Source organism: Branchiostoma lanceolatum, chromosome 19 (genome assembly GCF_035083965.1).
Source record: "Branchiostoma lanceolatum isolate klBraLanc5 chromosome 19, klBraLanc5.hap2, whole genome shotgun sequence".
Taxonomy (NCBI): domain Eukaryota; kingdom Metazoa; phylum Chordata; class Leptocardii; order Amphioxiformes; family Branchiostomatidae; genus Branchiostoma; species Branchiostoma lanceolatum.
The window spans coordinates 13,817,212-13,829,701 of NC_089740.1; the positions used below are offsets into that span (position 1 = coordinate 13,817,212).

The 12,490-nt window shown below is 40.0% G+C and overlaps 2 protein-coding genes and 1 long non-coding RNA gene across 7 annotated transcripts in view; 1 reads left to right on the forward strand and 2 right to left on the reverse strand.

Annotated features, from left to right (window-relative positions):
• Nucleotides 1-4,651, forward strand: part of LOC136425621 (glutamate receptor 2-like) — a 50,762-nt gene extending 46,111 nt beyond the window's left edge. For all 5 annotated transcript variants that reach the window (XM_066414550.1, XM_066414549.1, XM_066414547.1 and 2 more), the window contains 3 exons: nucleotides 886-1,066; nucleotides 1,651-1,758; nucleotides 2,574-4,651. In XM_066414550.1, the coding sequence (XP_066270647.1) occupies nucleotides 886-1,066; nucleotides 1,651-1,758; nucleotides 2,574-2,717 (433 nt within the window). In that variant the 3' untranslated portion in view covers nucleotides 2,718-4,651. The remainder of the gene's footprint in view (nucleotides 1-885; nucleotides 1,067-1,650; nucleotides 1,759-2,573) is intronic.
• Nucleotides 4,652-5,829: 1,178 nt separating this feature from the next.
• On the reverse strand, nucleotides 5,830-7,717 carry LOC136425552 (uncharacterized). The gene is made up of 3 exons (XR_010754075.1): nucleotides 7,597-7,717; nucleotides 7,329-7,405; nucleotides 5,830-6,659 (listed from the first exon to the last, which is right to left on the reverse strand). It is a non-coding gene; the product is annotated as an uncharacterized lncRNA (long non-coding RNA).
• A 176-nt stretch (nucleotides 7,718-7,893) lies between these two features.
• Nucleotides 7,894-12,490, reverse strand: LOC136425158 (ras and EF-hand domain-containing protein homolog). Its single transcript, XM_066413955.1, has 5 exons — nucleotides 12,364-12,490; nucleotides 9,044-9,176; nucleotides 8,391-8,472; nucleotides 7,963-8,077; nucleotides 7,894-7,911 (listed from the first exon to the last, which is right to left on the reverse strand). Exons 2-5 carry the CDS (start codon nucleotides 9,165-9,167, stop codon nucleotides 7,894-7,896), a joined length of 339 nt encoding a protein of 112 aa, XP_066270052.1. The 5' UTR covers nucleotides 9,168-9,176; nucleotides 12,364-12,490.

Here is a 12,490-nt window from a genome sequence, read left to right on the forward strand (position 1 = left end):
AGTCATGAGTAGACTTTGATTTTTTGTAAGAAAGACATAGTCAATTTTGTTTGATTTCAACGTAACTACCTTCCTCACTGTGTGATAATCGTTGCTTGGAAAGTACTTGGAATGGCAGAAAGCCGATTCATATATATGCTTTGATATTATCTATTCATGGTCAAAAACCATCAAATAACTTGTGTTTTTCAAGGCTGCATTTCATAATATCCATTCATAAGTTATGTTGCTGATTCATCATCCTGAAATGCCAGCTGTTGCCACTGTTTGTTCCACAGATTACCAGACCGTTTCTTCAAGTAAAACCCCTGTGATAGCGCTGCAGCACCCCCTAGCGATTAGTGTTGGTAGTGCAGGTAGTGGTGTCGTTCGCACAACGGCAAAAGTAGATAGCCTTTGTTGCGGAATGCCAGTGACACTCTGGGCGTCAACAAGTGCATGTCTTTAGCAGTTGCAAAGTAGCACTAGAAAAGCTCCGTGTAAAGAACCCATCGATGTTATAAACAATCAAAACAATAGACTGATCCCGTACTCCTGTGCTTCTTGAATACTTTGGTCAAAATCACCATCACCAATTAATTACAAGTTCACACTTTCTCTCCAATAATTCCCGTCTTCAAATATGTCAGAAAAACACTAATTTTTATAATTATATCTAGTCTAAAGTAAGAACCACAACTGAAATAAAAATGGCTGAGGTGGCGAGCGTTAGTCACAGGCAACCACACCCTCTCTTAGTGGCTACACTGTTTTTGATGGACAATTGGGATCGATCTATAAATTTGAATACAAGCAAAATAAACAACCCCAGAGTGAACCGGCTTCCGACCAAGGCTGTCACGTGACCTGTTCTGAAAGTGACTCTCGTTCCCACCTCGTTCCCAGGTACACGGGAGAGTGCCATGACCAGAACTCCGCCACCACGGTGACGAACGACAAGATGGACGTGTCCAAGCTGCTGGGGGTGTTCTACATCATCTACGTGGGGATGGCGGTCAGTGTGGTCGTGCTCGTTGTGGAGTGGGTCGTCGCGTGTATGATGGCTGTGGACCAAACTGACCCAGAGGTATACATGATTCTATTTGCTCTGGCAACTGATGATATTCACAACCTTAAACATCTACATTGCCATTCAATAGTCACGAGAACACGATGAACGGCACAACCTTACACTGATACAAGAACTAAAACGAGAGACACTAGAGCTTCTTGGTCTACGTCGATATCTGGGATCTACATCATGTAACCGTTAACAAAGTTAATTCTTGAATGCCACTTGTCTTGGTATCCTATCTTTGTTGCCTGTTGTTGTTATGTTCTCGTGTGTCCTTAGTTATTTTGATACACTGCTGGCAGGATGTGAGAGAGACACACGCGTCAGGTTATTGATCTCTTAGCTTGTTCTAAAGAGCGTTTGTTCAATGTCAGTGGTTCATAGTACTTCAGACTGCCCTTGAAGACGGTGCGTTTGTCCAAAAAATATTAGGCTGAGAAGGGGAATAGATTTTGAAACAATTTGATTTTTCGTCCTGACGAAGATGACAGACAGTCATCGAAACGTTGGCTCGTGTTAAATGTATGATTGTGAATAAAGAACTTTGCTATTCAAAAAGTATACATGTTGGGAAAATCTGTATTCTCTTCCGTCAGGCTCCCAAGACCTTTCTCGAGGCCTTCAGAAAACGGCTGGCGATCCTGGAGCGGGATATGGAGGAAAACTGGTTCCCCACCCTCGCCAAGCGGCGGAGGAAACAGCAGGTATGTAAAATTATCTGTCCCTAAACTTCTTTTGAACACTTCTAAATGTCGTGTATAAGTGCGACTGATTGTAAACAAGAGCAAGAAGTTTATGCAAACGAGTCTATCAATCAATACGCTGTTGGTTTTAAATATAGATATTCAGACCGCTTCGCATCTACTTTGGCTACTTGTATAATTTGTACCTAAATGTTTTGCACACTGTTAATTTTGACTTGAGATATTGCTTTTCAGAAAGTTAAACCTAGACTGCTTCGCATCTACGATGACGACTTGTATGATCTGTATCCATGTGTTACCGGGGCTTACCCCTTGTAATAGCCCTCGGCTAGTTGGGTAGCCCTGGTTGTACTTGCTTTTACAGCCAAATTAACCAAATGAAATCCCAGCTCAATTCAGTGCGCGCGTTTAATGAGAGGAATGAAGACCTTTATTGCACATTTCTGCCACACTTGGCTAAGTACAGGTCACAACAAAACAAAATACAAGTACAGTTAACAGATATAAAAGAATATAACTATCATTAGATAAATTCTACTTCTCCTCGCTTTTAGGTTATAGTAGATATAAAAGAACAGACGTGTTTTTCAATGGGAGGTTTGTCTAGTCGCATTTGGAATGTGAATTTTCGTACAGTACTTAAATGTGTGAAGTAGGGCAATAGGTTTTCTACAAGCTTATAAAGTTCATTTCTTTCTTTCGTATATAATCCACATTCTACCACAAAATGACATTTGTCTTCTATTCAAAGTACAATGTTTACATAGTCGTTGTTCTAGAGGAGAGGAATAACCCCATCACTACCTCCTCTGCAGGAGCTGAAGGACAGCGTGAAGAAGAGATCCTTCAGTCGCAGCTCCTCCAGATCCGCCGACTTCAAGAACTCCCGGTCCGCAGGCAGTCTGAAGATTAACGGGAACTTGCCAGATACTGTAATAGACACCAGTACTAAGGTTTAGACGAGTTGTGCAGGGTGGGAAGCTTTTTTTTTGGATACAGCAATGGTATACTGTACTCGAAGGAATGTTCATCTGTGGCAGTAAATGACGTTATTATAGAGATTTTATACGCTATTTACGTACACAAAGTAAAGGTATACCAACAAGACCATAGCACCTCCAGGTCAAAAGATAAAAAGAAATTTCTGATGCAGTACCAAGCTCACATACCAGGGGGCTCAAAATCGACCTTGACGTTTGCCTTCCCAACACCTACCTACAAAAAAATATCATCATAATCCATCCAGAGGTTCTTGAGTTATGCTGACTACATATGCTGACTACAAAATCCGGAAACACAAGCACACACACACACACACACACACACACACACACACACACACACACACACACACACACACACACACACACACACACACACATACACACACACACACCAGCCGGAGAGCGTGTGATTAAGCACTTTAACTTGTGTACGACAATAGCGTATAAAGTCTTTATAATGATATACTGGTTATGGATGGTGTTTTTCTTGCAGTTTTGATACATGTAACTTCATTGCAGTAGTTTTGGCAAGGGTAGCGAAGATTATACAAATTAGGTCTTGAATGTGCGAGATGAACTTTATACATGACTCGTCGTTTCTGTAGTCTTACAAACGGTTTGGAAAGAATACTTTAAAATTTAAGGTATTTCGATCTATATTTGCCACGGATGCTATGAAGCGTAGAAAACATGCGTTTGGTGCAGTTTATACTCAAAGTATGCCTTTATCACATTTCACGTGTGTCACAGAGCGATACTAGTCGGTTGAGCATTGTCACTGCTTTCATTTCAAACAAGATCATCGGTCAAGTACTTTCATGATGCAAAATGTTTCTTTTAGTTGGTATAGAATCTGAAAAAGGAATCACACAGAGGAAAAACTGTGTAATAGCTACAAAAATCTGCCTAAATACTGCAACATACAGCAATTTATGGTCTTTTTTCCTAAAATACATGAAGGCACAATTCTTGTTTGAAACATAATACTGGTGGTTCCGAAAAGGTCGAATCGAGCTATTTAAAATGGTCGTTGGTCAGAGAGAAGAGTAGGTTCTAAATGACTCTTGGACATTTCCTTGTTGTACCTAAATAATACAACTAACAGTAGCCGCGAATGCTTTCAGGTCTAAGGTACTAACATTACTAAATCCACTATGTGGACTGTGATACGCTATCTTATCGTATACTATTATAAGTTATCACATTCTGTATAAATATTGTAAGTTATCATATTTTGTATAACATCAATAGAGTTTATCATGATAAGCTAGTTTATGGTTTGATGCATTGTGGGTAATATGTCAAACTGGAAGGCCCCTGGACATTCTTTTTGAGTTGATATGTGCTTTTGACTTTGATGTGTTACCCACAGTGCATTACAATGCACATGCGCACTTCAAAACGTGAGCTAGCTTATAGCAGCAGCCCATGATCAAATATCGTCACATGGTTATTTTTTATATGGTCTTTATTGTTTGATAGTCTGCAAATTCCCTGTTAGGGATAATAAAGCTTACAATGTACATGTACACTTCAAAACGTGAGCTAGCTTGTAGCATTACAGACCATGATAAAATATCGTCACGTGGTTATTTTATATAGGGTCTTTCTGGTTCTTGTTTAATAGTCTGCAAATTCCCTGTAAGAATATCACGGGGTCTTAAATAATGTTTTTTTTTTTTTAAACCAGGCAAGCGATCGGCAAATGCACGGTTTATTATACATAGAAAATATCAGAATGCACATATTGCAATTGTTTATACTTGTAAATTCTCGCAAAGAGACAAAAATGTACATTTTGCTGTGGAACATGGAAGATTCTACCTACCTAGCTACACAATGGCTATGAATTGTTATGAAAGATATAATAAAAATTGCTAATACTCTTATTTCCAGCGTGTTTCTCATGATATTATGTTTAACAGATGTTTATTATATAAGCGAAAGATCAGTCAAATTAAAATCCAAAGTTGTAGTGATAAGGTATCTAATTATAAGCAGATGTTGGTGTGAAAGATTTTGACGGTTTCTGAGTGACGGCCGGGATTTTCTGACAGTCCTTTACCCTACATAAGCGGACGAACAGTTTAAAGAAAAGTCAAAAGGGGAACCGAAATATGTATACATATATCCTCAAAATGCTCATAACGTAAAGGACATGATATGTACATAAATGTAGGTGGCGCTTCGACGGTCCGACATGGTGTTACATGGGCTCCTCGCGCGGCGCCTAAAATATATAGTTTATTGTCGAATAATGTCTAACAGGTCATACTAGATGTATGAAAAGATGTCTGGACGTATTTGGGAAATCTTTCATTGACTTTAAGCATACGTTCGCGTATATTTTCGCATTTAACAAGAGGAGACTACATACCCTATCAGAGCCTTGTCTGCAGTACCGCTCCCGACCGCGACTGGAAAAGTGGCAAAGACGACCTCCAAATTGCCAAATTTTGGTCTTTTCGGGAATGGAGAAATCGAGAAAGGCTCGAAAGGGGTTTCTAGGCTTCTTTGAATCTGATTTAAAAAATGTGACCATTTAAGATTGTGAATGACGATATTATCAACATTTCCCACAAAAATACGATGGTTTATTGGGTCACAATTATATTTTCCCTTTGTAGTTTAGTTTTAGCTTATACTCTTCCTGTAAATTGTCACGTTTTGAAGGGCCAAAACATCAACATTTCATTCATATTTTGTTCAACAAAAAGACGTTGAACAGATGCGACGCTATCTATGTCTGTATTGTCACGAATAGATTTAAATTTGCTTTCAAAATGCTGCAAGGTATGTTGATAATTTGTGTATGCAATATAAACATGGGCGCCAGGAGGAGCCGTCGGATATGCTCCGAGCTGAACAAAGTGAGTTTGTACATGTTGCCGCGATCTTTTTTGTAGTACGCTTTTGAATCATTTTAAGGGGGCGTTCAGATGATGTCAGCCTTTAAATCAATTTAGAATGGTACTGAATTTGCAATGATGAAGGTGGAATAGATGATTTGAAGACACTTCAGGAGATCATAACAAAAAGAGGAGGACAGAATTAAATCAACACAAAAATCATTGACATGCTATCGCCTTTATCCTTATCACACTTCAACTTAAAAAAAAACTGTTGACTGTAGCTAATTGTAATAGACTGTATTCATGCAAAATGACTGTTGCGATAATGTTATGTGACAGAATCCGGCAACTGAGACTGAGGAAAGGTGAGTACAACATGTAAGCATTATCATAATGTATCCATGTGAAATGTCGACAGACATCTTATGCATCGGCTGTTATTCCGATGCAACTTTGACCAAAGAGAACAAAAGAGATCGGCAGTTATGATAGGTTTAGATAGCAGGCTAATTACCGTACATGCAAGACGATCTGCCGACGTGCTTACTACACATTTCTTTAAAATCTCTACCATCTTTAGTTGGAAGAAATACTGCGGACAACTTTGGCCTCATATTTCTACATGCACGTTTATATAAAAGCTCACGAGCAACAGAGGATATGTCACCTTATTCTCCAAGCAGAGGTTTTGGTCGGGGGGTAGTAGTGGCCGGGTTTTATTACGTTGGCCTCCCGTAACACTACTACCCCCCGACCAAAACCTCTGCTTGGAGAATAATGTCACCTCAACAATATTGAAACGCCAAACTTTTACTTAACTGGCAACACTGATCAAGGGTATAATATTGAAGTAATTTGTTTACAAAAAAGGAATAGATACTGGTATATATATCAAATCAACATATGGATAAACTTAAACACAAATGGCTCGGTCCTTTTCATGTGCCGTTAACAACATTGAGCAGGTTTTTCCGCAGGCTCGACCTGGTTAGTGAGTTGTAAGGCTAACGCCTTGGACTCTCTGTCTTCTTCTTGTCTTAGGGATCTAAAAAGGCAAACAAAAATGTACACGAGAGTTAACATAGAAGTGGACAACAGTCTACATTGAACAGACAGAGAAAACATGTACACTACTGACAACTTAACTGAAAATATATCAGCTGTAAAACTTGAACAATCATGAACAAAGTAAGATAAACGTTAACTATAACATCAGGAACTTTGAATAGAGAACTGAAATAATCAGAACAGATTTATAACTCAAAAGGCATTGTTCTTTATTTTTTGTTCCGTACAATAGACAGGCACAGGTACGGATGCTGTTTGTATACCGAGTGATAGTATGTAAGGAATAGCAGAGAGAGGTTCTCCGATGGACAGTAATGACAGACTCCAGTTGTTGTCGTGGCCGATGGGAAAGATCTTTATTCCAAGTCACTCTGCATGTCCTCTCCTACCTATCCTTAATCCCAGTCTGTCTTGTCTAGCATACTGTGTTCCTAAATCTATACGTTTCTCAACATCTTCAAGATTAGTCATAAGGGATGTGGTAAAGGAGTAACAGTCTCACAGCCTTGTACAGGATTAGTCATACACACGTGTCATGCACAGAGTACTGTAAATTTCTCAAAAAGCTAGGGGAGTCCTCTACTTACACACAAATTTCAATATGCGCTTTATTACAAGTAACGTTACAACCTGACAGTCCACTCACCGTGCCAGTCCCAGGACTGCTTCTTGAATGTTGGATCCTTCCTTCGCACTCGTCTCGAAAAAGATGGCCCCTGCAGCCTGAATAGGAGAGTAAGATTTCATGTGTCAACTGAGGGAAAACCTGTCTCTATATGCAAGGCAAGGTAATCATTCAAGGGCTCCCCCGGCGGTTAACGGTATATTGCACCGTAAAACAATCCACACACCTTACTGCGTTTTAAAAGGAAATTCAAATCTATTGTTAAAAAAGAAAATGGATAGACCTGCACCTTTGCTAATTTCTTCCCCGCTTCTGTAGAGATGACTTTCTTGCCGTACTTTTCCGCCGTCGGTCTCAAGTCCGTCTTGTTGCCGCACAGGACGATGGGAAGCTTCTTTCCTGCACCATCCTATGCAAATTTTGCGGCAAATTTCATTGGACAAATGAATTCATTTTGTTTGTATTAAATAAATATACGGGAAAAAAATTGGAAAAAAACTCCTAGACCACAAATCGTTGCCAAGGCAACATATTTCAGGCTCTTTTATGAAAGTTACATTTCGTGTTTTATTTTTCATGTGAAAACCTAATGCCTGTATTGCTGCTATTGATAGAGAAATATACAAACAAACAAATCAACAAACAAGTAACTCACCTCCACTGCTGTGATCCAGTCTCGTACATTGAGAAATGACGCCTCGTACGTGACGTCATACAGCAGGATGACGCCATCACTCCGTCTGAAGTATGACGTAGCGATGCTTCTGAACCTGTTGTAGTGGAGAGGTTATTATATACAGTGACGCTGAAACACACTTTTTATCTGGATTACACCGTTTTTGAAACTGAAAAACTGGTATGACCTATGAGCCTGTGAATATTTGTTACCCTTGATTTTATGATTGTAATACAATGTAAGATGTAAAGTAATGATCAAGAAGACAACAAAACAAACAAACAAAATTTTGAAAATTTGTTGAACGATTTGTTAAATCTTTGGTCGCTCAGCGGTCGCTCAGCAAGGCAAGGGTGTATTCAGGTTGATTAAAATCTAAATGCACAAACAGCGCATATGAGTATCACCTTTCCTGCCCGGCGGTGTCCCATATCTGAAGTGCGACCATGTCTCCGTCCACGTCAAACGTCTTCACCTGCGAGTCCACACCTGGTGGGAAGACGTCATTGTGACGTTAACTACGGTGGCCCAAAAAGACCGAGGATCGAGAGAACACATGGTGTTTTACCGCCGAAAATGTCATTTAGAGCTCGTAGACTTGCCGGTCGATCGATTTTCAGGGGCTTTAGCGACAATGTGCTTGTTAGACTTCCGGATTGAACCAAATGCCAAATCCTTTGCAGAAAAAAACAGATCGATAAACCTTGCTAAGGGCACGTATTGCCACAAAGACGATTCCTAAGACTACATTTCTACTAGATGGGCATCGCTAAGCTACCGAAATTGGATTTGTATGACTTTTGATTTCATCTTTGTAATATGATGCATGATGTAAAAATGTGCAGTAAAAGACCCAAAAAAAACAGGAAACGTAAAAAAATAAAATAGTTCTTGAAAGGGGTATACGGGGGCTGTAACACTTTTGCATATATTATGTCCGTATTGATTCTTTTGTTTTGACAAATTTCCGGGGAAGAGTTGTTTTCTTACGTTGTGCAGCCTGGTTATCTACACACAAAGTGTTACACCCCCTATGAGCATGTAGTGAATGGGAACTTACCTATGGTTGGGTTGAGGTTGGGTTTGAACTCGTCCCTGCAGACCCTGAGAATGAAGCTGGTTTTCCCCACGACAGAGTCTCCCACCATCACCACCTTGTACATCCGCTCTCTGGGACTGCTCATGGTCACAAACTTGAAAATACAGGAAAAAAAAATTAATTCTTACTCAAATTCAAAGCTTAATTCCTCTATGACAGTGCTCTCGCCAATCTTTTCGTGTTTAGCATAGGAAAAGATTGAGCCAGTGGTTACATAGGATGATACTCAGGCCAGTTAGTCTGGTAGAAACTAGGTTAACGTACCTGCCAGTTTATTAGTAATTTGGCACAGAAATACAGTTTCAGTCTGACTTGATGGGGCCGCCTAGACGCAGTATGGTCACTGTGTTAACCCGGGATTAACCTTGTCAGCACATCCTCTGTAATATAGACAAATCATTTGTCACAACCATGCAGGCATATCAACAAAAACTTACCTTTATGTATAATAAGAAGGCAAACAGCCCCATGGTCTACCTACCTGAAAAAGACAAGTCACGAAACAAAAATTCAGTGCTCTTTTTCACTGGAGAGGGCTGTTTTCAGTGTCTCGCTCACTTTAACCCTGGATAACCCTTGTCAGTTCATCCTCAGCAATATAGACAAACCATATGTCAAAACCAACGCGCAAAATCAATCACAACAGAGGTAAACATTATCGTGCTGTAGAGGCATCCTCATTCGATAGGTTTAAACAAAAAATTAAGTTAGATATGCGAAGGTTAGATGTGACGAGTCGTTCGGTGTAATATACTAGTAACCAGCTGCTTCCGAGCCGCGTGCCTGCGAAGCTTGAGTGTTACGCTGAAGGGCAGTTATACCGTCTACATAGATACCGATACAAATACAGAACGCACATGATTCTCACAAACCTGGAGTTGAAGAATCATTACACAGAAATCACATGTACAGGTCAGACTGAGGGGGTGAACACGTATGTTACAGGATTAAGGTATTTGATGCGTAAAACATAAAAGATCGATAACGCCAGATGTGCGACATATGGTTGGCTTAGAGGATTGAAAAGAAAGCGCGTCCTTGGTGACGGCATTGTTGGGGTTTTAGCACTTTCCCGAGTTGTTGTAGTAACAAAGAAACGGCCTGGAGGAAGGGCTCGGTCTCATTTGCCGTACGATACGATTGGCGGGCATGTTTGGGACAGTCATGGATTTGTCGTACACATTTCAGCTGTGATCAAAAATGTTGTCATAGATCCTTGTCGACGGTTCGTTCTGTCATAGCCTGGCTGAACACCACACAGAGAATAGAAACATACAACGAACTCCGTATTTGTGATGAAGCCAGCTGCTAATTAGGTCAATGAAAAATGTTATCGATAAGGTTTTATTTTGAACATCACTAAAATGAAATATCTAGGCATTGAAATCATAATATGTTGTAAAAAAATGATCCCTACAAACTGTCATACATGTAACATTAGGCGCTTGCCCCCCACCCCAGACCGGTTCATTCAATAGTTTCAAAGCAACGAGGTCTATCCGAAGGTTGGCTTAATGTGTTTGGCGGACGTTTGTCCCTAACAAATCATCCGCTGTCAAAACAAGCTCAGTTATCCCGCAAGTACGGCTATCCGGTTAGCAAGAGGATTCCTATATCACTCCATACATACCGCGTCAATAATAAGGCCCTATTCCATGATCCACTAGACGGCGATCGCTGAGCGACCGCATAACGACCGAAAATTGGATTTGTGTAACGCTTGATTTCATAATTGGAATATGACGCAAGATGATTAAAAAGACAACAAAACACAAAAAGTTTAAAAACGCGTCCTTTATCTATGATATTCGTGGAGCGCTCTGTCAACTTGTTGGTCTCTAAGTGGTCGCATCGCGGTCCCTGCGTCTAGCGGGAAGGGGATGTTAGTAATATATAGGATTCTCGAAGCACTCTGTACAAACTACGTCATCACTTAGCAGCCGCGAGCTTACTGTAAACAGACCCGGTCAAGTGGCGTCTGCTGCGGTTCTAAGTGGATGGCGGAACGGTATTTTTGGCAAAGTGTAGGCATGTTGGTAACAATAGAAGGTTACAATAGTTGGGGTATACCAGAGAGAGAACATATGTACTATAAACTGGTTATGGTCTGTATGTTTGTATGGTTATAGTATATCCACGTTTGGGTATTGTCTGTAAATGTATTACTTGTTATGACAACAATCTTAGTCGCAGGTATTAAATGTTTCCAATCGATAGACAATATTGGAAATTATCCAAAGATATCCTGCCTGTGATAGTCCGCGACTGTGTAGAAAAATGTATCGCACACACTAGGTGTTGGTGTTCAATTCTCGTATCAAAAGAATTTGAATACACCCCTCCTCCTAAATACAAGGGATCATCAATACTGGCTGCGTTCACATTTTTACGATACTTGCATCCATATCAAATTCAAACACAAGACTGTACAAAGGACAGGGTGACGATCTGGGTACTAGTTTTGGACAAGAAAATATATTCAAGCGTCTTACCTTGCATATCCCAGTATAGTTACGGGCAGTCCAACTCACAGAAAACATTAACCAAGCAATGACGTCAACAATGATCAAAGTACGCTTGTGATTACGTCATAGATACAGGCATAACATAGAAACTGTATCGTGGTCATCCTTGACGTAAAAATGACACATGCAATTCAAGCAAACTATTCTTTCGGTATGAGTTTTGTCTAGGCATGGATAAACGTATCTAAGAAGTGTTTAAGTACACATTTTCAACTTAGGCTACACCAACTAATTTTTATGGATGACGTCCGCGCGCGCATTGATTTTGGTCAGTTCCCAGAAAAAAACACAAGAAATTCCGCTTCCTGTAACTATGACCAAAGAGTTACGACAGTGCCGCAAATCAATGAGATATGGAAAGAAACAGGACAGGACAACAACTGCTGTTCAACCTCAACTGATTTATTCAAATTATTGCTGTTTTCATGATGAATGAAATAATTGTTAGTTGCTACACTGTGTTCTCTCATTCAATTTGTGTCCTAACATGTGTCGTCGACTATTATATTTCAAATCTAGGCATCTTGTTTTTTTCGGCCATTCTTGTTTTTTTTTCGCGCTCTCGCATTAGATTTAGGGTCTTCAAAGGACGTCATCCATAAAAATTACTTGGTGCAGCCTTACCATAATTAATGTTAACTTTGCTACGTGACAGATTTCTCACAGCCAACTGCCAATAGTCAATACGCCATTCTTTGACTGTCAATAAATGAACACTGTAAAATCTTGCAACTACACACTCAACCAAGCACTTACCTTAGATATTCTTATAGAAGGAAATCCAATAGGTCCATCTATGTGGACATATTCTAGCGAAAACTGTCGTGTTTTCCTGTACTGTGGATGTACGTGCTGAAGTAATAAGGGGGCGGTACGGCATAAC